Raw genomic sequence first — 27,617 nt, forward strand, 5'->3', positions numbered from 1 at the left:
TTCTCAACCAATGAAAACCGTGAATTCAGTTTGACGCACACTGACGCACTTTATTTTGAAAGAGGGGTGGACCTTGGGTGCACCCCCTGACTGGACCCCATGGTCTTGAACACAGACTCTGCGTATAATGCAAATGGTCTGCAATAATACTATTACTATAATTATTATTTAGCATTACACAAATCAAACACTAATGCAACCTTAGCTATGGGTATTGACAATAAAAGAGAGGGATCACAATTAATGATAGATGCAATGTTTTAAATATACTTAATTAAACCATGCATATTTAACAAGGACTCTTTATATGTAGTGTTTTCAAAGCATAGGTAAAAACATCCCCTCTATCTGTCACTGTTGTCAGTGCTTTATGCTTTATTAGGGATAAAGTTGTAACATAAGCCTCACTCAACCAATTGAATTTTTCCAAGGAATAGTATTTAGGTTCAAGTAAGTCCAAATATGTTGATCTCTGTGTAGAATAATCCCGAGCCAAAGCTGAAAAAAATAAAAAAGGAAACCCCATATGCAACAAAACAAGGTACTCCATAGGTGTGATTAATGATTGTTACCACAATAACAGAAACCAAGTTGGTTGCCAATTATTGGGAGGCTGGAGACACCGTATTTCAAATCTAAGGAAACTGACACACTTCTGGGTGTAATTAAATTACACCTGTGAATCCTAAAATAGCCATGCCAGGTAACACAAAGGGGATTTGTAGATCAAATCAGACACGCACACTGGTCGCATTGACGTACATGTTTATTCAAATGAGTTTCAGAATTATTTTAGACTTCCTGAAAAAAACATTGACGTCTAGGACATGCACTTTGGTGTTTACATGAATACATATTGTCTTTTGACAAGCCTTGTAAGTAGTGTAATGTATAAGAGCAGTGTTTGCTGTGTGGAGTCAATTCAGTAACCCAGGTGTAAGCTATAAAATAAAACTATCCACTGGACTATTTCTAGAGGAGCTGAAGTTCTGCTTCACAACAAACAGTGCAGGGGACAGTTCTCCAGGAAATGAGAAATGCTGTGGCATAGGACATGACAGTCAGAGTAACATAGGCTTAGTATTTAAAATAGTGGAATGTGTTCTCTATTAAACTACTATGCATGATAAAACACTGCTTAAGTGAAACATTTTCAGAATGGGAATTATTCTCTCTCATTCACAACATTTGGACCTTTTTCCTAAGAGGGTCTGAGCCACAAAGAAAGTCTTACACCTCACTAAGATGATCACTTTCTCTGGATTACAAACGGCAGAGACACATGTTCTAACATCTAATATTACTCCTACATCCGGTCCTTGCACATGCCACAAGCCATCATGTTGTCCCACACACACGCGCACAGCCACCAGTTGCCATGCAATAAATCCTTTTACTGCAAAGTTTTTTTTGTTCAGGATTTGCTGACAGCCTGCCAGAGGTGTTGCTTCAACTCTACAGTCATTTCAAAGATGTAGTTATGGTGTTGAGTGGGACTTCATTACTTTGAAATTAGTTTCTAACATTCTTTCACTGATGCATTTTCTATATTTTTAACTTTGATGTATTTCAGGGCGGTTGTATTGGAGTGTACAAGGAATCCTAATAAATTGGTGGCTCAGTGTAAATACCTGTTTTCATACAGATTTTTTAACACATGAAATGCAAAGCACATAACAAGGAGATCTGATGGTTGAGTCCAGCACTAGCATTGACGAGGCTACAGTATGATTTCAATAAAATGCAGATGCAAAAATGAGCTTTTTAGAGCTAAACAAACTTATTCAGCATTATATTAAAATAAATGCATGTTAATAACACATAAAATAATAGATGTTGGCAGGAAACAGGAAATATTAGATATTACATATTCAATAACACTGTATTTTCCTCCGTTTTCTTTGGGTTTACTCCATTATTGTACAAGAGTACCAGTAACATGGTTGTAACTGAGAGGACACATGGTTTGGCATCATGAGACAAGTTGGCGAGCAGTTAAACAGCCTGTCAACACAACTGCTCATATGTCATTTTGAAATACAGGACCATCATTATCTGTGTTGGGGATAAATATATGTAGTGAAATAAGGCAAGCATGTGAAAAATACACAGGGGTATTTGAGGCCAAAGGCACTGAACAGGTTCATGTTAAATGACTAACAAAGAAGTCAGTTTCAGGCTGATGATATAATCTTCGGCAAACTCAAAATGGACAAAAAGTGGATTATTCCACTAATATAACCAATCTAAGCTCAGCATACCAAGTAACAGAAACAGCACAAATGCTATAAGATTGTCAATTCTGGAAATGTGGCTTGCATATTGGCCACCTCATATTTTTTTCCCTCGCTCCCTCCAGCTGCTCAACCGTGCGTTTACTTCCGTGCGACGGTTTCGGACAGCTTCTTCAGCCTCTTCTTCAGTTCCAGAGGGAATTTTTCGTAGCACTTCTTACACACTGGTTTCATGTCAAACTCCACAAACTTGTTCCTGTGGAGGAAAGGAAAGTTAGATGTCATACAGTCCAAGTACTTACATACCTGAGCCAATGCTATGCTACTGTATACACTTTAGAACACATACATCTAATACATATCTTTACAAACCACTACTGCAACAAACTGTAAACTGAAATGCGGACATGCATATGTTATGAAAAAATAAATAAAAATAATAATATCTTGGATGAGAATTTTCATTTATTATCAGTTTTACTACCACCTGAAAAGGAATTGTACTTTTGTCTGTTTTCTTTTTGTTTATTTGCTAGTTATATAACTTATCAATTTCTCATAGCTGGACATCTTGTCAATTTATTTATTTTTCGGCCTTTTAGCCATAATTGACAAATACAGGACACATGGAATTAAATAAGGGTGGAGAGATGGATGATGTGCCCTACCAGAATCAAATCAGGGACATTGCTCTAATGTGGTATTCGTTTCTACCTCTAGGCTGCCAGGATGTCGACTTTTCATCAAATATAAGGGCAATTGGGGGAAAGTTAGATCAAGTAATTTGTGTTTTTGCAGACCTGGTTACAGGGGCATATTTTACAAGGCTTTTTAAAAAAAATAATGTTTGAGCATTTTTTATATATACTGTATAGCATATACATGTGTAGATCCACATGCATACATATCTTTACATAACAAATTGTGAAGCCTTGGTGGAGGTACAACGAGTGCTTGATGGTTGTTTTCTGTATTTAACGCCTTTAATTCCACTAACACTGGCAAGCTCCCTAAACCTTTCCGTCCGAGCCGCTGCCCTGACATTCCCTCCCAAAGCAGATCATCGCTGGCTGGACCAGGACACGTGTAGAACCCTGCAGGACCTTGTCACTTCCAGCGCTGTAGCCAGAAAGCTGCCAGAATCGGTTAATGCCACAGCCTACCTATTACACCCAGACCAGCACAGAAGCATAGCATTCCCTTCATCATGTGACTGAGCTGATTTTTATGTTTGCATAGCAGGAGTTACCAGAGTAATCCTTACTAATCCTGAGATGTGTTACTTGCTGAGAAGAAACTGGCCATGCACTGAAACTAGTGTGAGCTCAAATAGCTTCAGTCTGTACATGTTCACCGACTTCTCATTAAAGGCAGATAAACTATAAGTATAAGTGATATGAGGAATAAAAGTTGCACGGAGCGTGTTTGACATGCGATTTGAAGGAAACAGCAAAAGAATAGAAACAGAAATGGTGAAGGGTGATGGAAACTGACCAAAGAAAGAAGAGTGGAAGTGAGTGGAAAGGAGAAAGAGAGGATCACAGACACATGGGTATCAATTTCTTCTTCTTGTCTTTTGAGTCGCGTTCGCGCTTGGCCAGCCGGCGCTTCATGTCGTCCGGCAGGCGCTCGTAGCAGTGCTTACACACCGGCTTCAGATCCACCTCCACAAACTTTTCCCTGGCAAAGCGAGGGAGGGAGGGAGAAAGGGAGGGAGGGAGAGAGAGATGGCAAGAGGATGGGGAGAAAGACACAGACGAGGCAAGGAAAGAGGGATGAAAAAAGAACATGGTAGGAGGAGGTTGGAGAGAGGGCAGAGGAAGGAAAAGTAGAACAAGAGAAGTATAGGAGAAGATGAGGGGATAGAGAGGAGAGTTGGAGAAACAAGCCCACGGAGAAACAGGATTAAAAGAGTAGGGTGGCAAAAAAAGATCCAGAATAAACAGGTTTGAAACACAGGCAGTTAGGAGCAGCAAACTGTCAGGGCAGTTGCGAAATAGAAAGAGAGAGAGCTGGGCCAATTCACTTATTCCTAAATATAACTAATACCAAATGAGTGAATGACCAAGGTTACAATGTGTATTTCTTACTTGAGGGTGAGCTTGGTGTTGCAAGTGGAGCAGGCGAAACAGTTGACACACCAAGCCTTGTTGAGGGCAGACACCACTGGAAAGAAAATGGAAAAAAACAACATCACATGAGTCACTGTTTGACTTTTCCAGATCATACGACTCAAGTTTGTTGGCTTTGGTTCGGTCTGAAATTTAAGGGAAAAATCTATAACAAATAGATAGAACAGATAAGTAAAAGTTAAAACTATTATGTTAACATAATAACATAGGTGTTCCATCCACTTACAAAGCATTATGTACTGTATTTATAATCAAAGGAAGGTTTCTCACCATCTCCTTCGATGACACGATTGCAGTGGTAGCAAACATCTCCAAACAGCTGAGTGTGACGAGGGGAGACAAACAGAGAGTGAGTGATGCAGTGACATGTCTTATGAATGATGAAATTGCCAGGGGTTGGGGATAATATACTCATTGTCTTTGTTAAAATGTTAATGTTTGCAATATATGTGAAACTCAATAAATAAAAATATACAAAATTATGAAATTATGCAACACAATGCAGCACTTGCCGTTTTGATTATGGCTTGAACATGCCTTTTCTGAAACAATTTTTTTCTCCTTTTTTTTGTATATCTGATTTCTTTTTTCAAATCAAGTCTTCCACATGTTGTTTGGATTTAAAGTTTAGACCAATTGTGCATTCATATGCATTCATACAGGCTTATTAATGACCTCTTTACTCAGAAGTTAGATCAAAAATATAGATGCTGTTTTGTAGTCAAACTGACCCTGCGTTCCAAATCGCATACTCTTTCTTTTTTCTATTCTACATACTACATCCGACGATAAAAATAATCTAGTTAGAATGCAGTAAGCATACTATTGGTACATACATCTACTCTTGTATTTCATCATAACATTGCGCCTTGATCTTGCCTCTTGCTTTTATATCCGGCGCATCCCCGTTTGTTTTCATATGGAGGCTTCGTCGATGTTACGTCACTTCCAAGTGCGCACCGGATGGTGGGTCAGAATCGCCCAGATAGGATGCAGTTTTCAACACTAACAATCTTGACTGGATGAAGTAGGACATCCGGGTACTTCTAACCATCCTAAATCTGGCCACAAGAATCGGGACATCCTAAATCTTTTTTCTACATGCTATATAGTAGAAAGTATGCGATTCGGAACGCAGGGTGAGAGTTGTTGTTGGTGACCTGCATACTATAAATGGAGGCAGAGGAGGGGACTGGCAAAACATGTTTCAATCTCTATTTGTTTGTCTAACTCAAATATTCCAAATACCGTTGAATGTTACCTGGTTATAGTGTGTTTCACAGTAGGCCAGGCCCTTTCGCTCGTAGTGACGGTGTCCAAGGAAGGGTTTCTCACACTTAGCACACACAAAATGCTGCAAACAAAACCCACAGCCAAGCACATAATGGTTAGCACAGCCATCAGTCAGTACACTATCACATTCAGGCAGCAGGTCAGGCCACAAAACCAGATCAGTTCAGACCAGATGTCCTGTTACTGCGTCCAAACAGCTTGTACTAATGCTACAAATAGAATGTGAGGAAGTAATGGTAGGAAGTGATATACATTAATGTGGGGAAGTACACTATTTTTTGATAATGCTCACTTGAGCCCTCTCAAATAACACCGAATGAGGACCCCCTCATTTGTCTCAGAATAAGAACAGCATGAGTCTGACAGAGCATGTATATACTCTATATATATACATATTATATGGACTTTTAAAAGCCAACGTGAATTTGATGGATGGTTTTACAAGCCAGTTTTTTCAACCATTTATATGCCTCAAAGAACAGACTTTACATAATTGTATTCTTGTAGTCTATAAAAAGCCTCTGACAGAGCATTATTTATCATCAGATAAAATATTATATTCTTTAGAGACCCTTAATCCTAAATGTGTTGCTGCTATGTGTCTACAGGATTTATCTTCAGACTGACTGGAAACTGCAAAGCCAAAATGAGTAGGATTCAGTTATGTATCGTAATCTTAGATAATAAAATAAGATAGGCAATATTAAGTTTGAATTACTGTTTCTATTTTAGGCAGCTGTCTTTGAGTTACAGTTTATTCAAAGCAATACTATTATAAAATCTAGTGCAATATTATATTATTATAATATACAAAACTTTATGTAGGTGTAGTAGGTATGTGTCAAGATAACAGCTCTGGACCGATGTGTTGGACAGACAGACAGACTGACAGAACGTATATATTAGTGTAACCCCTGTGTGGAGGCAGGGAGAGGGGAGACACGGGGCAGCAGTCAACGCCAGGCCAATTCATAATCCCCTCACCATGTCAAAGTGCCTCTCACAATAGGCACGGCCACCCCGCTCATAAAATGGGTGGCCCTGAAAAGGGCGCTCGCACACAGTGCACACGTGGTGCTACGTGTGGAGGAGGGAAAGTCAGGAAAATGGCCAAAAAAAGCGAATAGACAGAAGAAAAGATTAAATGTAGGTGGTGGAAATGAACAGAGAGACAGAGGAATGACACTGGACATAACTGTGGAGACAAAGCTGGTAAAAGTAAAAGAGTCACTGATGGCACACGTGAATGAAAAATCAAACAAGAAAGAGCATAAAATGCCACAGATATGTACTCTTGAAGGACTACTGTAGTTACTTTCAGTGTGAACAATTCAGAGAAAATTGCATTTCTGCATGAAATCCATTAAAGCACTATTCTAAAAAAAATTGGTCCTTGTTGTGTTTCTGTATAGAAAGCAGAGTTCAAATAATTTTAAACACAACATCGACATTTAGACATTTGAAATGTAAAAAGATATGGAACCACATTATCAGCAAACAAATAAACATTCATTATTCCGTTTTGTTGCTTTGTTCAGTTTCTCATCGCACCTCCACATGCCACTGTTTTCCCATGGCGTTGACCACACGGCCCTCAATGGGTCTCCTGCAGGCCCCGCAGATGGGAACACCCATCTTGTCATGGCAGGGCAGACAGTAGAGCTCACCCTTCAGCTCCCTGGCATCAGCTGTCAGCTCCTTACTGCACAGATAGGGGTAAATGAAACAAGATTAGCTCTGCTTTGACTCCATATTGAAAAAGCAAAACTTGTGACCATTCAACAGTAACCCACTTAAACATATTCTACGGTTATTCAAACAGTAAAGTTAAGTATTTTTTGAAACATTATTGCTATGAGTTCATACAATAACAATTACATAGTTTGTCCAGCAGAGAGCAGACTCTTGTCCATCATGTGTTGATTACTATTGTTAGAAGTCTGCAAGGATGATGCATTAATATTTTGTTGGATATCGGAGAGGCTTTCATTGAGATTTTATCGGTAAACTTGCAAAAAAAATTTATGAAAAATAATAATGGATGACGAGTCTCATCTAAACGTGAAGTATTCTTTTGCGAAAAAAAGAAGATAAAACACCATTCTAAAACTGAATAAACCAACACCATTTTGACTGCTATTCCGTGGACTGCACACAAATAAGCAAACATAGAAAATAAATAAATAATGTGAATTAGGTGATTTTTGTTTTTGCAAATGAGCCTCATATACTGTATATTCAAGCCACTGGATCCTAAAGCATGCAATATTTTGGCAGCATCATGGCAAAATCCAAAATATTGGGCGAGTCTTGCATGGCATTTAAATATCCCTATCACTAAGGCTGAGGCGTTTTCAGGCCTGACACAGCTTGCACCCAACCATCTGCTGCCTTCCCAGTGCCCTTCACACTCGGAGTGATTTGTGAGACTGACACAGTGGGGCCAGGTTTGTGTGTGTGTGCGCGCGTGTGCGTGTGTGTGTGTGTGTGTGCCTGTGCATATTTACCCGCAGTTGTTGCAGTTGAAGTGATCAGGGTGGTACGGGTCATTCTTGAACAGGAGAGGCTGTTCCTCAATTATGGCGTGGCACTTCTGACAGATGTACTTGCCGAGGCCCCGAGCTTTCTCGCGGTTGTGACACGGACGACACAGGTGCCTTATGGGAGAGTGAGGGACAGATGAGAGAAGGAAACTTAAAAACTCATAATGCAAAACATTAGACTTCCTCAGCTTAAATATTTCCACCACATTTTTAAGGCACAGTAGCATAAAAGTTGGAGAGACATAGGCTAATACGGCATCAAATCTTTATCCAGTAGACATTTTTCTAATATGACTAAAGAACTATGACCAGTGGGACGATGGCGCACAGTTTGTAGAGGAACTGACCTTCCAGCATTCTTCACAAATCCAACATCAGCGAGCACAGCCTGGCAGATATCACAGCAGAAGCAGTCTGGATGCCAACTGTTGTTCATAGCCTTGATCACACGGCCAATGATGAACTCACCTAGGAGAAGATCAAAGGATTGTATGGAGAACATGTTTGTGAGCAAAGAGCAACATGGATAATTATTGTTTAAGGGCATAGACTGTGTACAGGGTAAACAGTGAAACAGATGGATTGGTATTTAGTATGTGTTACTGCAGTTCCTGTACTTACCACACTGGTGGCAGCAGGGAGCAAACAGCATCTGGAAGTCATGCTCACAGTATTTCCTGCCTTCAAACTGTCAACAGAATTCAAACAATTAGTGCACAATGACATAGAGCAATCAGTCGTACACTCACACAATATAATACCGCAACACTAACTGATGTATTAAAAGAGAAGGAGAAATAAAGCAAAGTAAGAAAGCAAAGGGGGAAAGATCAGGAAAGGTTTAATTGAGCCCTCCAGGCTGGGCTGAACCACACATCACATACTGTACAAATTCATACTGTACATAAATAAATAAGTATTTACAACAACAACAAATGCACGCTATTTCTGCTCAAAAAATGGGAAGAAGCCACATTCAGACTAAACTATTTACAGGGAATCAAAAGTCGATGTCCTGCCTTTGGCTTTGACGTTTATATTGATCGCAGCATTAGAGACACCTCTTCTCTTTGATAAACTGACTAAACAGAGGAGCATCAGGGTCCTTGGGGCCTGGCGGAGAAAACACTGGCCTTGTGTCTGGACCTATGGTCTGGTCTGGGCTGGAGAGCACACAATCTACTGGAAATGAGCTTTAAAGAATTCAATGTTGCATTAGGTTTGTGCTCACCCGTCTTTATTTACCTCAACAAAACCATGTGTTAAGACTCTCTGTCTGAGGAATGTGCACTAAAACAGCCTTACACTGAACAGTGATCTAACTGTTAATTGACTCATTATGGCCATCTGAAAAGTATTTTAAGAAAAGACAAGTGCTTCCACGGTCACATTAATATTTTCACTGAAACGTCTGTATTCAGAGCAACAGATCCATACATCTCAAGAGCCTATTGATCTGTCTGCTTTTAATGTTAACCGCAAACTGTTGTTGTAATCCATTGCCCTCTAGCTGTGTTTAAACCTGTAAGCTACTGTGTCATGCATCTTTCATTGGATGGTGAAAGTCCCACTTAAAAGACAATAGTAAGGCCAAAAGCGTTACCTCATAGAAGAGTCCCTCAGGGAACTGCTGGAAACACTGGGCGCACACGAAGCACTGCTCATGGTAAAGCTCCCCGTTGCTGTTCACTATCTTCTCTGCCGGGGCAAAGCCGCTCTTGCAGCGCTCACACATGGCATTGGCCAGAGCATTGGCCATGTTGCTGAGAAGAGAAAAAATATCACAAATAATAAATAAATCATAGAACACTAACATAGTAACATAGTCACTATTTACGCAAAAAAAAGAAAAATAATAATTAAAATAAAAAGTCTACATGCAAAATCCTTTTATAGTAATAATACATTCACAGTATTCATATTAAGGATAATTCACTCAAATGTATTTTCCTGTTTGTATCAATATTACTGGTATAATTTTTTCTTTAATTCAAAATTTCTAAAGAGGTGCATTTCTTCAACTTTTCTTTCAACTTGGAAAACCTAAATTCAACGTGAAATGTCTCAACCATTGCTTAAATGCAGCAGCGATCATATCTTTTATAATCGTTTATGTACAGTATATATCGATATCCCTAATTTCCTCTGTCATATTTATTTAGGAATATCAATTGACTCAAAAGAATGTACTTTGGAAACTAATCAGGGTCGTGTCAGGATTCACCTAACACCAATATTTGAACATCTCTCCCATGTTTTGCATGAAAACAGCTGGAAGAGGTACTTAATCCAAGGAGAAAGGAGAGAGTGGAAAATGTGACGAGCACAATATCTTTGTTCTAGGTTTATTTTGGCTCTGCTTATCAGGGTGTGGTGATCAATGAGGTAGGAAACCTATATGTTTTCTTTTGAGAGACAAGCTGAAGTTACCGTTTGTTCAACTCACTGCACTGTTTCAGCAGTGCATCTGTAAGGGGATGTGTTTGCATGCACAGCTATGGGTCAACATCATGCAAGACACTAGTGCCAAAAGACACTTGTCTGGTCTAGGCAGATGTGAGGCGCAGAGCTACTATGACATACGTATGAAGCCAATCCTGCCCTTTCATTTAACAACCCGAATTATTTTACTGCCACTCTCCAAAAAATCACTGTAGCATATTAATTGGACAAGGGCCTTAGGCTAATTTTTTTTTTTACACTCGAGACACTGTCGCCAAAAACCTGCCCCAGCGCTTCTTAAAAAGGTATCTACTTATGCCCTTTTTTTCACATAATCACATGTGTTCTTTAGTTAAAAGTACTGTAGATGTTGGAAGCTTTATAATTCACTTATGTTAGAAGAGAGTATTAGACATTTTTTGTCTTCTTTTAATTTGTGAGTTATGGATGAATGTGATTGGGCAAAATCTGTAACAGTGGACAATTCTCTATCATGTGATTGTTTAAATATCAACACATCGCCTGGCCAAGCCCTACTTCTATTACAGATTTATGCTAAGGCTGAACCTTGGATTATTAAAACATGATGATTCCTTTCACGATAAGGATAGCCGAGGCCAAAAAATTATTAAACTATTCCGAGCAGCCAGTGTCCAAAATTGCAACATCCAATTTATCGACAATGCTGATGCACAACACATGCTTAATACTCAAAACAACAGAAAGTAAACGGCAACATGTTGCAAAACAAAGATTGTAAAAGAGAAAAAAGGGAAAGGAAGATAAAAAAAAAGGTGGGACCATCCTGGCCCCTCTTCTTTGTTTGAAAGGTCAGAATACCAAAGTGTATCCAGGCAACACACCAACACACGAACAAGACTGGGTGAGATTTTTATAGAGTGATGCCATCTGCTCACATTAACTTAGTTAAATCCACTTAAAAATTAACAAGAATTCCCCAAACTCCCAGACAGACTGCTCACCCCTAATAATTAGTTTGGGCTTCGCTCTTAACTGCTCATCGTTTTAACAATGTATATCTCAGTACACAAAATGTCTTTACGAATCTGCACCACAAAAAGGGGATAGCATGGCATACCCTTTTGTTTTTTTTACTTTACTGAATAAGCACATCTTTCATCTTGGGTCCACTCCTCACTAACTCAAATACATATTGTTCTATGTGCCCTGTCCGGCCTGGTATCACACACGCCCTGCCCTGTCCAAAAGGTTTTATGGGAGGAAGTGATACATCCCTTAGGCATTTCCACCCTCCTATCTGCCTCTAGAACCCTGTGTGAGTCAAAGACAAGCCTAAAAGCAGTTGTAGGAGTAAAACCTTAAATGGTTTCTTCATTAGCTGAGTGCAATGGCCAATTCTCACTGTCCTTATTGCTGGAAAAGCCCTACACTTAAATATTTAATATGGACGGAAGAAATCAGTGTGGACAGACCTAATAGTCTCAGGGTTTCATTAGTGTTGCAGGACATGATCCCCTCGCCAACTTCTGGCCAACTGCCAAGGCCATGTTGTCAAGCCAACGGTAACGCCTTCATACACTGACCCAGGCAAAGTGATTTCTCCCCCTGCATCATCCAGGCGCACCAAACTGTGCACCAATATTACTGACTTGAGAAACGGTACTTTTAGTTTTAGACTGACTCGGTACAAATGTTGCACCTTAAAAAAAATCACAGCACTTCTTTGAACCTTTATAATGGAGTGGACCAAAATGTACACATCTGTTCAAGTACAGCTGTGAAAAATTTACTCTGCGTGCCTTTGAGTGTCTTCTTTACAATCGATCTGTTCTTGTCAGTGTTCTGTACACATCTGAATATGCTGACTTTGCTTGTGACATTGCTATGACAGTTGTTTGTGTACAGCGATGTACATGCAAATCATATTGATTAGGGAGTCACTAAAGTCACACATTTTCAGATACCACACATGGGGGCTTTCAAGTCTCCATGACTCTCAGCTTATCCTTTCATCTTACAGTCACCCAATAATGGTTGCTGATTGCTTGTCCCACCTCTTACGACACACACCCACATTTGTCTACAAGAAAAACTCCAGGTTTCCGAAATGTCCCTTTACAAACCTGTGGGTGACCCTACGTTCATGTTTTCCTGCAGCCTGTGACGAGGCCAGGTCAGTCAGGAATACAGTACGTATATTTAGCCTTCCTGTCCCTCATCCACACATACTTGGAATGCCAGGCGGTTGGCATATTCTACTTTGCATCACAACAACCCCCTTGGCACAAAGATAGCCCGTCCTGTCCTCCCTCCTGTAGCGCTCAGAGCTAAAACCTGCGCAAACATGGAGGAGGCACGTAAGCCAGCCTCGGCAAATATACTGGATGGTAAACCCAGCTACTAGGATATCAGAATTCCTTACATTCTGTAACACTTCGGTAAGCTCAGAGCATACAGAGCTAATACCATGCCAGTGTATATGCAGACCCGAATTCCTTAACTCTCTCACACACACACACACACACTCACACACACACACACACACACACACACACACACACACACACACACACACACACACACACACACACACACACACACACACACACACACAACCCTTTTTCTTGCACGGTTTAATTGGCATCACAGTCACCAAAATGTATTATTCTTAACCTGGGATGGCAAGTTAGTAGTGTCCAACAATCACAGCCTTCACAAAAAAAAAATCAGGAAATCAAAAGTATTAACCCATACTCATTAAAGTTTGCCTTTATTGAGTGTGGGTTTCTGCATGACGTCTGAAAGTGAAGGTGTTTCCCTCAGAATGTAACACAAAAAAACATCATGTTAAAGCCATACCAACGCTATACTTTCTGGTGGGTTTGGGCAGCACCATTAAAGAGGTTGGGGGAAGGTTTCACTGGCTGCCGAGTAAAATGTCTTCACACCACACTAGAAGGATTTCTCATGTATACAAGTTATATCAATAAAAACCCATTCACTACGTATGGCTTTATAAATGTGTCAGGGCAGAATTCATAATTGGCAAACCTTTAATTTGGTCTATAACTAAACTAGCACGCTTTAACCACTGTGTACTACTTACAAGCGAGCATAAAAATCACAAAACTCCTTATAGACTTTGACGTCGCTCTTTCGTCTCTGGGTCTTGGACACGGGGACCTCTGCCTCTCCCCCGTCCCCATCTTGATGCCTCTGGTGGTAACCGTTCGTATCGGCATGAAGAAGATGGTCCGGGATTTCTCCATCCTCAGGTATTGACGGAGGCAGGGCACGGCCATTAATCTCCATGTTCACCTACAACGCTTCCAAACTAACGGCTAAAGTCTGCCCTAACACCTGTATTAAAAGTAAAAAACAAACCAAAAAGAAAACACTCCAATAGAAATCCTCAGTGCTAGTTCGGTGTAAAGTTTCCAGTAATGGGAGCGGCAGTCCAGTGAGCAGTGACAGCTGTAATCCGCTATGGCAAGGAGGAGACCGTAACAGTGATCCGACTGCGCTGGGAGTACTCTCCCTCTCTGTCTCTCACACACTCCCTCTCTTACTCCCATTCCAACATCAACTCTCTCTTCTCTCTCTCTCTCTCTCTCTCTCTCACACACACACACACACACACACACACACACACACACACACACAGACACTGAGTCTCTCTTCCTGTCACACTGGCTGTCTATTCTTAGGCAGGTTACTGAAAATAAAGAGCCCAACCTGACGCCTGTCCAGACAGAGGTCAGTGTGCCGTTACAACACACACACACACACACACACACACACACACACACACACACACACACACACACACACACACACACACACTCACACACACACACTGTATAGTGTACATGTCTAGAACATTTGTATTCATTGCACATTCACTATAGTTTTTCTTAGCTGAATCTTCTTTTTTTTAAAACGTTTTGCACACCTGATATTCACAGTGTATGGTTAATGTCCACCAACACTGTCAATCTGCATGTGTTCAGCTGGAACTCTCAGCTTTCTGGCTCCGAATCAGTATTGCGCAAAGTGGGAATGTTGCACAGGAAGACGGGGTAGTAGCTGAAGTAGTGGGATACCAACATGACAGATAACAAATTACCGTTTATTTCAGTTGCACTGGAGCGAGAAATCAAGCATCAGAGTGTTTAGACAGAAATGCGGGGGCTGAAATTGGAGGCAGATATTGTCTCATCAGTGCCAACCCGCTGATATAAGAGGCAACAATGCAGTTTAGTTGACTTCCATTTTGAAAGTGGTAAGTGATCAATGCGACAGTGGTTGGGGTGTGAATCTGAACTGATGGGCTGTAGTGCAGAATATTCCAGTTGCACGGTTGGTTTGGTCTTGGCCCTACTTCACATTCACTATTTCCAAATAAACTCTAACCCCCATACTGGTAAACCATGTCATGTGATTGTTTATGGGCTGCTTATTTTCTTCTGGCAGGATTAAAACTTAGGACATAGTGGAAAGAAACGGATGGTTTTCGGTAAACCAGCGGCTTCAATATCGGTTTAAACAGCTGCAATTAGAAAACAAGTTAAGAGTCCTTAGAACTCCCATATTGGTCCAAACCTAAACATTCCTTTTCAACCCATAAATCCGTGTCTAAATGAAAAAAGCTCTTTAAGTGGTTAAACTCAACTGGCATCTCAAATTAATGACCACTTCCCAAACCATCAAAACAACATAAAGCCAGCTCCGGAAATATACTCCAGTGAGACAAACATGTTTGACTCTCCATTGGATTCCAGATGCTGTGTTCATCCTGCAAAACTATAGTGAATGTGCAATGAATACAAATGTTCTAGACATGTACACTATACAGTGTGTGTGTGTGTGTGTGTGTGTGTGAGAGTGTGTGTGTGTATGTGTGTGTGTGTGTGTGTGTGTGTGTGTGTGCGTGTTACATGTCATTGAGCCCTTGAGTAAAACAGTCTTCTACAACATGACTCCATCATTCTACAAATAGACACCCAGTGAAGCCTGAACTCCAAACTAGGTCCTGGCAGCTGCTGTTTTGTGCCTGTGTGTATGTGAAAGAGAGTTTGTATACATAGTGGAGGCCAACTTTACCTCGCGGGCTGCTTAACTGTATGTACCATACAGAGTCACATTTTCTTCTTTAGAATCCATCTTTTGTTTTGTTTCTAAAGTACTTTTTCTTTTGTTTTTGTTACAAGACTGTTCGAAAGCAGTGGTGTAATGTATAGTGTTTCAAATGTAAGGCTATGAACAACCTACCTCTTTTAAACCCTATTTTAAACTATTCTGTCTGGGTTCTAAAGAATGACACTATGAGTCAAATATTCGACCAGGCACCATCTATCTAAAGCTTTAAGAGCCTTTCCAAAAACAGAATAACGACTGCTTGAAAGTCACCTGTCCTTAGCTGGGAATCTGCTGGGAATGTTATCCAGTGGGAACCAGTGTTGAGTGACCGTGGTACAATGGACAGAGGGGTGGGTGCTGGAAAGGAAACACACGTAATCTTTCCTCCTGATTACAGTGGCTGCCATCTTACAGTATGTTCCACCCTCAAATGAGAAGTCAACAACTACTCAGTCTCAGCTCTGTGGCTGGATGTCTGGATTACCGTCACAGTGTGCGTCGTTCATATTTGTATAATCAGGCTAAGTTAAACCTGATTGGACATTATTAAGGTTTTAAATACATATTTTCACAAACACTACACTAGAAAAGAGTGTTTCAGTTGTTGGCCCCTGAGGCATTGTAGACACAGGTTGAGAATGGATTTGGTAGTGTTGTTGTGAAGGGATAAAACATGAAACCTGCTCAGTTGCTCAATTTCATTGACCCACAAATGTCAAATTTGACCATTATGGAGCCGATACATGTGGTGATCACACTGTATTAGATTGTCATAATTAAAGCCCCTGTAAACCCAAATCAACAAAATCCTTCTAATTATTTAAATTTGGGAGTGAATTGCATGAGGCTAAACATTTGAAAAGAGAAAGGCACATTTATCAATCCAAATGAAAGATACACTTTTCACACTTGTAGTAGTAGATTTCTTAAATTTTTCACATTAGATCGAGGAATATACAAAATTTTGGCAAAAATAAATTTTTCAATGCATGAGAAAGAGAGAGCAAGAGCTAGAGAATGGGAGTGGGGATGTGAATGTCGACCTGAGCTTAAAAATGGCTACAGCAACTGTCAGCAGTTGATTAAGTGTCTTTTGGTGTGTCTCCTCTGTAGGATAGGGTTTTGAAGCTTCCTTTATGGGGTCATTAAAGGTCAAAGGTCAGGTTGCCCATGCCAAAAATGTGATATAGGGGGTAGGATACACAGTATACTGTTACAATGAAAGGACCTCTTTAGGTGTCCAAAAACACACTAACTATTACATTTCTCCATCTGTTTCTCCATCTAGCAAGAATGGAGTAGGCTATAAAATATTTAGCATGAGTCAGCCAGGGAAACCAAAGAGTAATAAATCTGCAGAGTCTGCCTGAGGTTACAGATTACGTTAAAAATCTTCACTCAGGGACATTGCAAAGAACTGAGTCAATATGAAAATGTTCCAATTTTCTATCGTGATAATTGTTTTGTCCAAATAATTAAACTAGAGAACATTTCTGTTAAATTGGTTCTAAATGTCTAACGGTTGTCTGAACAGACCTGTTTTTGCACACTACATTTAGAAACTTTTCAGACCCAAGCAACAACCCCTGACTCACCTCCCTAAAGCACCACCACTCACTCTTACACACTGTGTCAACAGCAACCATGGCAACACAGACATGAGGGCCGCTTGAGCAAAATAATTTTTCCTGTGGCAAGGCACAGAGAGTTTACACACACACACATAAACAAACTGATTCAGTGACTGCGCAAACATAATTCATGACTAACATTTCCTTTGTTTTGAACATTTTGCTCTCAACGCCCATTTTGGCCTGCACTATCAACGGTCCGGTAATACTTAACAACAGGACACTCGGGAACACATACAGACAGACAGACCCAAAGATAACAGCAACAGGTTATATGCATTTTCCTTATACATTAAGTAATCTGCCATTTTTTCCCCCAAATGTCACTTGTAAAAATGTGGGTTCCCAGGTAATTTAAACCACATAATGTACTCCTACAATGTTGCTGATTAGATTAGTTTTTAGTCACATTTTTCCAAAGGGACACCTGTTGGACATGACTAGGCCTGGTTTTGCATAATAACACTTATCTTAACCATGTTGTGTTGTTGACTCTTAATGACAATGCTGCGACAAAGTGGGAAGAAAGCAGATGCTTTATGGACCTATTTCTGCTTTTATTTTATACCACAATTGTTTTCATGTTTAGCAACGTAAGACTGCACAATTCTGAAGTCTAATTAACGGTAAAGCATTTGATAAATAAAAAAATATTCTAGGTATTACAAATGACTGTATAAGGCTTGCGGCAGAATTTCCCAGTTGGCCTCTGTGTTACTGTTGTGTCCCCCTCTCACATGCTTGGTGTCTGCTCCATTTGGGGTTTAACTCTGACTTGTTATTTACTGATGCAACTTACTGTAGAAGGAAACTAGAAATGCTTTGATGCAGACCATCTCCGTGCTCACGCAAATACAGCAATCAAAGTTGCTTATGAGACTGAGATGTATACCAGTATATTTACTCCAGGTAAGAAGAAGAAGTTTATGACGTTTTTGTACAATATAAAAGAACCCCTCTGAAACAAAGCAAGGAACCGGGTCTCTTTGGTTTGGCTGGAGAACACGTCTCAGAGAGCACCCTCTTTTTCACCACATTCCTCAAATACTGTATATATTGTCATCCATAATGTTATTGTATCGTGAATAAACTATTGCAAAAGCCGATGCCTGCTGCTGCTGCTGCTGGCACAACTAAGAGGAATTCAGCCATCCGCTGCAGTATTTACTGATCAAATACTCTCCCACATCTCACCGTATCTGTTCATGTCAATACACAGAAAAGCACTTTTTCTTCAAAGGTTATTTGGCAATTGCTGTTCCTGTAGCAACACACACTCTGATTCATTACACGAGGCAGGATGGTGTCGTTAAGCTCCAGCAAACGATTTAAAAAGCTGATAACCAACCCAAGAGACAACACCACACCACAATAGGTCAACATTCAAAGTTCACATCCAATAGTTTTCTAAACCTATAGAGAAACCTAACAACCTACCTGTGGAAATGGAGAAGGAATGAAGCATGAGTTAGCCTTACACCTCCACTGACTATTTGTTGTGAAATATGACACAGGAAATGAAAAAAAATGGCTGCAGTTTTCTAGGCAGCTTATGGGGATGCTTGACATTCTATCCATTTCCTTATTCTGAAGTTTATATATGAAGCCGTTTAAAACAATTTACCAGGGCTGCTGTGCTGCATATACGACTTTTAATTCTGCAGTATACACTCTCAGTGGTGGCGGGCAGAATATCAACGAGACAACACAGGATTTAATGTGAGTAAAGCATCAGCACAGTCATCATAGAACTGAATCCACATTTCTGAGAAAGAATCCATAGCTAGTCATTAAGCAGGAAAGAGCATCGCAAAGGTAGACTCACCTGAGGCTGTCCCCAGCCTGACTGCCATAGCTGTCTGGTCTGTCCTGTCTTCGCCTGTACAAGTCGGAGTTTGACAACTCTTTCAGCCTCAAAGAGTTCATCTCCCCTTCTTCTCTCTCTCTCTCTCTCTCTCCCTCCTTTCCTTCCTTCCTTCCTACCCCTCGTCTGCAGCGAACACACGGTCCACGTACGAACAAAGCGTGTGAGTGTTAATGTTCAAACCAAATTAAAAGATTAAGTCTTGTGCCGCTCTTGCTCTCCTTATCTCTCTCTCTCTCTCTGTCTCTCTCTCTCTCTCAATCACACCTCCAGGTCTTCCTCCCTTGAGGAAGGCCATATAGAGAGGTGTGGTTTCACAGCCAGCACACCTATCAAGCGTTCCTTGCTCCTCCTCCTCCTGCAGCAGGTAGAGGAAGAATGTCTCAGAGAAAAAGGAGAAAGAGACGCTGGATGAGAAGAGGGAGGCATTGACCTTTCCGGCCTTTTCCCCCGGACTCTGTTTACCTCCCACTTCTCTCGTGCTGCTCATTCCTCTGTTTAAAAAGAAAGAAAAGCCAGAGACACACAAGAGAGACCCTATACCAACAACGACACAAGGCAAAGACAAAAGTTATATTCCCCACACAGTTATACCATGGCAGGCTGTTAATGTTAGTATTGATAGGTGGTTTTGTGAAATATAGAGATGCTGATCATTTGAGGTCCGCCTCAGAACCAGACTGGTATTGGATGTCTCACAGTGGAATGTGGAATAACTATGTTGATGCACAGCGCAAAAAGTAGTAGTTTCGCAAATAACATCCGTAAAATTGTGAGATTGTTTTGTTTTTTCTCAAAATTTCATTTTGCTGCTACAGGTCATTCATGATCATCAGAGGGAAAATTGAACTGTTTCATAAACTTATCAAATTATCTCGAGGAACACTTCTGTTCATTTTAAAAGGCTTGATCAACTTCGTAACGCATCCAGAAGTGATCTGTTAGAAAAATATCTGTCTCCTGACACAGCATCCATAAACATTTCCGTATACTGCAGTCTCCTTTTTACTTAAGAACTAGCATACAGTATATGCATCAACATAATATCATTGCATGTGCACATTGCATCTTTTTAATTTAGAAAAATATCTAACATAATAATGATTTCATGTAATTTTTACAATGTGGAAGTTCTGCTTAAATAACCTGATATGCCAATGTTTGAATTACGGGCATAATAACTGTGTTCTAGACCCTTCGCAAGGGTACCACATTCCAAACAGCCGCTTGTTTGGCAGGGTGGGAAACATACAGGCTCAGTAAAGCTGCACTATATATGGAACAATGCCACCCATTATGGAGAAATATTTTCAAACGGACACTGCTCTTCAATTTGACTTGAGCTTTCTTCCCAGCAAGCAGAAACAACAAACTATTGAAAAAAGGGGGAGAAATGTCAATCTATGAATAATTCATCGCAATGTTATGTGGGAACAAGAGATCTTCCCTAACAGACAGAAAACACAGCAAGCAGATGCATAGTGTTCCAGCCTGTGAGTTGACCCTCGCAATTAAAATACAAGAAGCTGTGACGTTGTAGATGCAGGGACGGGATTGGTTGGAGGACTTGAAACCATACACACACCGTCAACTAGCAGCCAAAGAAGAAACAGACATGAAGTGAGCTGAGGCAGAATGGCCAGTAAACGCAACACGCAAACTACGGACTTGCTGTCATTTCTCTTAACTGCCTTTATTATTTGTGTAATAATTAGTCAACACCTGTAACTGTCTTTATAGATAATTCACGTTTGAGTAGCTGTGGACTGACAAGACACGTTATGCGTACAGACAGTTGCGTGCTTTATGAATGCAGATTCACCTGCAGCAGCTTGCCTTGACCTGTTTGGCATTCCACGTGTTTGACAAAGGCGCGCACACACACACACACACACACACACACACACACACACACACACATGTAAAGCGCTTTGGGGCTGAGAAAATTGGCTAGAAAGCGCTATATAAGTCAAGTCCATTTACCATTTACACACACACACACACACACACACACAAACTAGACTCGTAGACGTCAATATCAGCTCCATATCCTAACATGCATGATGAATCATGATGGTTTCAGGCTTTATGTCTGAGCTCAACTCCCTACAGTCCAGTCCATATGGATTTCCCTTACAATTGAAACACTGGTAAACGGTCATGAAAGTAAAATCTAGATGTAAATTTCAAAATGAATGTTTTTTAGTCTGCTCTGGATTAGGCAGTGTGATCAATGCCAGCTAATACTGTGTTTTGGATTGAGGTTGCGTACAGCCACAGTTTTGTTCTGGTATGAATTTGCAGATGGAGCAGTCTTTTCAGAAGCCTGTCACAATGACTCATCACACACACACACACACACACACACACACACACACACACACACACACACACACACACACACACACACACACACACACACACACACACACACACACACACACACACACACACACACACACACACACACACACACACACACACACACACACACACACACACACACACACACACACACACACACAGACATTTCCTGAGAGCCACAGCACCAACCTCTTTTCCACAGGAGTGTATTGCCACCGTGTGGACCAAACTGACACTACACACAACTTTTAATCTCTAACCTCAACATTGCAAACCGAAGAAACTGTGATGAATAAAATGTATTACCATACGCACTACACTGCTGGATGCAGGATTCCTTTTATGTCCTGAAATCAGCAACTTACCAAGCATTTTTCAAAACCGACAAGACCTAAAGTCAACACTATTTCGTAACTAGTTGTTTGTAGTTTAATGACACGTGTTATACATTCTTCTAGAATGTATTTTGAGGGTTCCTTTGCTATGTCTCTATATTTTCCATAGTAGGACCCTTTTTATCATTCAGTTAAATGAATAGGAAGTTTGGCATCACACACATAAGATGAAGTATGCAAACAAGACAATTCACAACATTCCTCCTAATGCTGAGCCACAAGACATCACTGACTAAACAATATTCAAAAGTGAACCGAGGTGTTTGTCAATACATACTTAAACAGCTCAAATACATTTACCATGAAGCAAGTAATGGAGCCATGCTGCTGATGTTATAACAATTAAGTATTACAGTTATAACAGCGGTGAATCAAAAATTCATCTTACCAACAACGTTTGGTGTCAAACTGCAGTGAGGATATTCAAATTGTTTCTGAAGTCCCTTTGCTGTTACTGCAAACACTCCTAGTGCCGTTATCTCAACTTGCATGGCCACATCACTTCCTGTTTGCTGTGTGGCTTGTGTGTGTGCGTGTGCGTGTGCGTGTGTGTGTGTGTGTGTGTGTGTGTGTTAGTCTTTTAGTATAGGTTTGAGAGAGAGGGGTGGATGTAAAGCCCGACACAAACATCTATCTCAAGGGGTGAGGGGAGAAAGAGGGAGATCAAAGGAGGTGTAGAGAAGAGGAGGAAGGACTAAAAGAGGTGTGAGGAGGTGAAGAGAGCCGTCATTGACCTGACTGAATGGATAATCCAGTTGTCAGTTCTCATAGACCTCCCATGTTTAAGTGTTTCTCCAGCTTCTACAGAGGAGGAGAAAGCCAAAAAACTAACCCACTGACCTCACTGACACTGGCAGTGTGTGTGGTGGATAAACCCATCATAACCATGGGTGTGCCTTGAAAATCTGCCAGACACTGCAATTACAGTAGGAGGAAAAAATATCTGACTCTTTCTCAATCGTTTGTTTTGTTAACTTAACAACAAAATAATATAAATATTGTTGGCAAAACTCTTTAAAGTGGCTGATGCAAAACAAAAACTGTGTTAATACTGTACAACACTGAAACACAGAATGTATTGGAAGGTAAATGGGGATTTCAGCATATGGGCAGTGGGCAAAACCGGTATATAAATAATAATAGAAATTTAAAAAATCTGCAATAAGAATCAAGTGCATGTTGATAAACTGACAGGAAGGCCTGAAATAGAGAAGGACCGGACCATTAATGGCATTTTCGGCCCATATCGGTCAACCTCTAGCCTGAAAACAAACAAACTGTACATAAAGCCAGTATTATTTTGGAAAGTTAAAATCTTTTAAATGTCCTGTTATTTCCCACAAATTTCAGGCACAGGAATTTAAGCCATGAGTATAACTTAAAGTAGCGGGACATTACTATTTTAAATTGACTTTACACACAAACAGTATGGAGGAAGAGGACTCATTTCACAGCCTGTTGATCCATACTTCCTTCTGCATTGGCTTAAAGAAAATAACTCTTAACTGCAGCAACTCTACCACTGATACGACAAGACTTTCAGAGTCAGAATAACAACCACATTTACAAAAGAAACTCACTATTCGAAAAAAGTAATAAGAAATTATTCAATGTATCAAAAAGCTACAGTTTTTGTGAGTTGCTTTAAATGTTTCACAGTCACACTCCATCGCATCACACACACACATCAAGTCAGTACACACACACACACACGCACACACAGTCCATATCCCACACATCACACAAGTTCACACCGCTCTTCCAAACAAGGACACATCCACACTGGAGCCAGTGCAGCACACGCTCCTAAGCTCCAGTTGTATCAACACAGTGTGGAATCAGATGAAAAATGTAATGCGTTGGGAATGCAGCAAGCATCTATCTAGCCTTTAAAAGACTGGACCTCTCACAGCTTTCAGTGTTCACACAGTGCTTTATAGAAGGCAGATTCATCCCAGAGGCAGGCCATAATTCAACTGTGCAACACAGCAGCATTCACACTAGTGGAAAGAAATGCTCCTCTGAATATAGCAGTCCCCGGGGAATAGATGGACAGGAAGTGGTTTGGGAAGCAGCAACTACTGTCCAGTGAGTAAAGTGTAGACATTCCTGTGCAGGGAGGAGGTTGATCTGCAGAAAATGTAAAGACGTCCTTCCTCTTTATGTCTTTGTAGTGTATTTCTCCCTGCCACCAAACCGTGCATCTCTCACTCATCTCTATTATGTGTGAGTGTAGGTCGTCCCTAAAGCTATTTCAGCTGGATTAGAGGATTCTTCGTCTGTGTGTTTTTTGTTGTTGTTTTTTTTTACAATTGTGTGGCTTATGTCAAATGACTGGCAGTGGAAATGATGCCAGAAAAAAAATCTAAATAAATCAATGACTTACTTTCGAGGAAGTTGTCAAAAAAAATGGAAATATAAAGACAGCAAAAATATCAGGGGAGAATATAAAATATATTGATCTTGGCTCTGAACATCTCTCTCTTGGCACACAGTTTCTCCAATGTAACATGTAACATGTCTAAACTGATGTTGAAGTCAACCATATTGAGTTTGCTGCACTGCTAGTAACAATAATCATCATTAATTAACGAAAAATTATATTCAGACCTGCAATTCGTGCTGTAAGACACACGTGCGGTTAATAAGACGGGATAACGCCTACTATCTGGGAAATAAGGTAGGGTAACTTTATTGTGACAGACAGGTACCGCTATACACTCGACGGAGAAGAGAATTTCAAACCTAACTCCATTGTGGAAATGTGTCACTTTAACTGACCCACACTTCAACTGGACGGGTTCTCTGCCGTAGCACAAACAATAAAAAAAAATCAACAACAATTAAAAAGGGACCTCTGAAAATATTCTAGTTTATGTCGAGAGGGCGCTAGCGAGCAGCTCGAGTGACCAAGTTGAGATTGTAGCTTTTACACATAAAGCACATTAGCTAGGCTACTGTACACCACACATTACGTAGTTGTACTTTCCGTGATAAAAGCTATTTTCTCAATTGGTGTATGTGAACGGAAGCAACAACCTGACAAGTTGTTAATGAATGTATCATGACTAAATTAACCATGAGAGAATGGAACAATACCGGGGCTGCGTTTTTTCCCTCTTCTCCCTTTTCCACCCAGAAACTGTCAACTTTCCAACTTATGAGGCAAACTTCTCTTTTAGATAAAAATCACTTGAAACTTTTTACTTACCCATTCGTCATTTCAGTAACGCCGAGCATCGTGCCGCTCTCTCCCGGACCAGACGAGGGTTGTCTGACTTGAGCCGGAGACGTCCAGATGTTGTCCAGTCTGAGATGTGGCGGTTGGAGAGCAGAATGGCGTACACAGGCCTCCCCTCCGTCACCAACCGTCAAGGCAGACTCAACAGAGAGAGGCCTTTCCACCTAAAGATTTTCAAAGTAAAGCTATTGTCTTAAAAACAAAAGCTTCCAAAGTAAATAAAAAACGAAATTACATAAAAAATGTGAATGAAAATTAAATAAAAATTATAGAGACGTATAAACTCTTCTTAAGAGATTTTTTATTTTAATTCTGGTTAGAACTAGGCTGCTTTAGGCTAAGTGACCCATGTTTACAAAGATAACATAGCCTATCAAGACTGTAAGACAAAACTTAACCTGTTTAGTTAGACTGGATATGTGGTTACAACCTCAATTAATCTATCTCTCCATCTCAGAAATATTTGATTTACTATGACTACAATTACGCCTCCTCCCCCCCATTTCTTTTAAACACAATAATGTTTTTTACTAGGCTTATTATTATTATCTTACTCCTATATAAGCAATAAAAATCCTATAGGCTACCTGGACGTTTTTCTATTTAGTTCTTATGTCTGACAGGTCTCCTTCACACACAGGAAGTGTACTTTCGGGCAATAGCAGTTATTAACACTTTTTGTTTGAGGTGATTTAGGCTATATAGGCCTAGTTTCTTTCATAGGCTTAATGCCTAATTATTTTTTATTTTTTTAAGATTATTTTTTTGCATTTTTATGCTTTATTGATAGTGTAGAGACAGAGTTGAACATGCAGAGAACGACCGCGGGCTTGAATCAAACCCGGGTCCGCTGCTGGCCGAGGCCCATGGGGGGGACGCCCTACCAACTGAGCTAAGGGCGCCCCCTTAATGCCTAATTTTAAAACTGTTAACTGCAATAACAACATAAAACACAAACAAAAATATGTATATGTATAAAACTAATTACCTAATCAATGCCACATTTTGTATGCCACTTCTGTTGGCCTCACTGAAGATCATAGAAGTCTATGCTGTCTGAACCACTATCTATGGTCTGAATAGGTTTTTAGGGATGCAGTAAAGGGAGTAATTCCTCAAAAGGACTGAGGCCCACTATAAATATTCAGGAACACACATAATAACTGCAGTGTGTCCATGGTCCACTCCAAACATGTTTTGGAGCAGGTAGCCTACTACTGTGGACTGTGGACAAACACACATTAATTGAGCCAAATCTGCGCTCTTATTTTGAAGAGCAAAGGATTTGTCTGAGTGTCTGTGGTAGCTTGTCGCTCAGTCTAGTCCGCGAACCTCCACCGCTGGAAAACTACTATTTCGCCCCACGTCCAGAAAACGGCAACACCCGACCTGCGATCAGTGCGGGCTCGGGGTGTGTTCGTGTCAACGGATTAAACCATAGACTGTAGCCTATATAAAGACGTGTGTTTGTTATTAGCTTGATGTGGGCTGATGCTCTTGCCTCCTCTGTAGTCTAATAGCAGTAAGGCCTAGCCCATATGAATAATCGGTGCAGGAAATAACCTATGGAATGTCATTTTCTGGCCACCGGAAGCTATATGGAAGTTTAATATGGGTGAAAGAACCAAGAAGTTTAGATAGTGAATGCAAAATGTCTGACATGTTAACACAGTAGCCTACCAAAACCTACTAGGCTATATAGCCTACTTTCGTGCACGTCTCTGCAAATCCAGTAAAAGGATAATGATAGTTGATTAAATTAATAGCAGAGAGTAGGCTAGGCTAGTCTAAGGAAGTAATGCATCACAGCAGTGTTATTTACAGTGCTGCTCCCCAGGGAGGTAAGAACAGATGTTTACCTTTCATTCCAGTGGCAGCTATTTGTTGATTCCTCCCCTGACTGCTTCATGACATCAGAAACCACATATATTTCCTTAAAAGGAGAGCCCCAACACCCCCTTCCCTCCTTCAAGAGGGACTTTACTAGGATTTCCATAGAGAGAGAAAAAAATGCAATACTACAGAGAAACTATGGGCATGGGAATTCACACCACAAACAGACTGAGATTGAAACAGATATGTCCAGTGATAAAATCAGGGATTTACAAGTAGGAAAACATGAAGGAGAAATATTAACACGGCTGCATTTATATTGCAACCCTTTTTTGATGTATTTGTGTTCATCCTGATTCACTTTGTCATATTAAATATCTGCAAAACCTCTATGCTTCAAGTAGACCTAATTTAGCAAGATATATGTGAATTAACTAATGGTATGACTGTGATTTTTGTTTAAAATATCAATGTAGCCTATACGCAAAGATTCTAATCACAAATGATGAATGAAATGAAAGGCG

The 27,617-nt window shown here is 40.3% G+C and overlaps 1 protein-coding gene across 4 annotated transcripts; it reads right to left on the reverse strand.

Moving 5' to 3' along the window:
• Positions 1–748: 748 nt before the first annotated feature.
• On the reverse strand, positions 749–27,137 carry lims2 (LIM and senescent cell antigen-like domains 2). 4 transcript variants are annotated; one of them, XM_080038305.1, is made up of 11 exons: positions 27,120–27,137; positions 25,231–25,424; positions 9,806–9,965; positions 8,824–8,890; positions 8,550–8,670; positions 8,167–8,316; positions 7,211–7,361; positions 5,628–5,720; positions 4,637–4,685; positions 4,325–4,400; positions 749–2,490 (listed from the first exon to the last, which is right to left on the reverse strand). In XM_080038305.1, the coding sequence occupies exons 2-11, from the start codon at positions 25,257–25,259 to the stop codon at positions 2,376–2,378; spliced, it is 1,011 nt and encodes a 336-aa protein (XP_079894431.1). In that variant the 5' UTR covers positions 25,260–25,424; positions 27,120–27,137; the 3' UTR covers positions 749–2,375. The 4 variants fall into 4 exon arrangements, with proteins under 4 accessions (XP_079894431.1, XP_079894430.1, XP_079894429.1 ...); XM_080038304.1 differs by lacking the exons at positions 25,231–25,424; positions 27,120–27,137 and adding an exon at positions 19,222–19,491; XM_080038303.1 differs by lacking the exons at positions 25,231–25,424; positions 27,120–27,137 and adding an exon at positions 13,733–14,166.
• Between the last annotated feature and the right edge of the window lie 480 nt (positions 27,138–27,617).

Source organism: Ammodytes marinus (assembly GCF_949987685.1).
Source record: "Ammodytes marinus genome assembly, chromosome: 12".
NCBI classification, from domain to species: domain Eukaryota; kingdom Metazoa; phylum Chordata; class Actinopteri; order Uranoscopiformes; family Ammodytidae; genus Ammodytes; species Ammodytes marinus.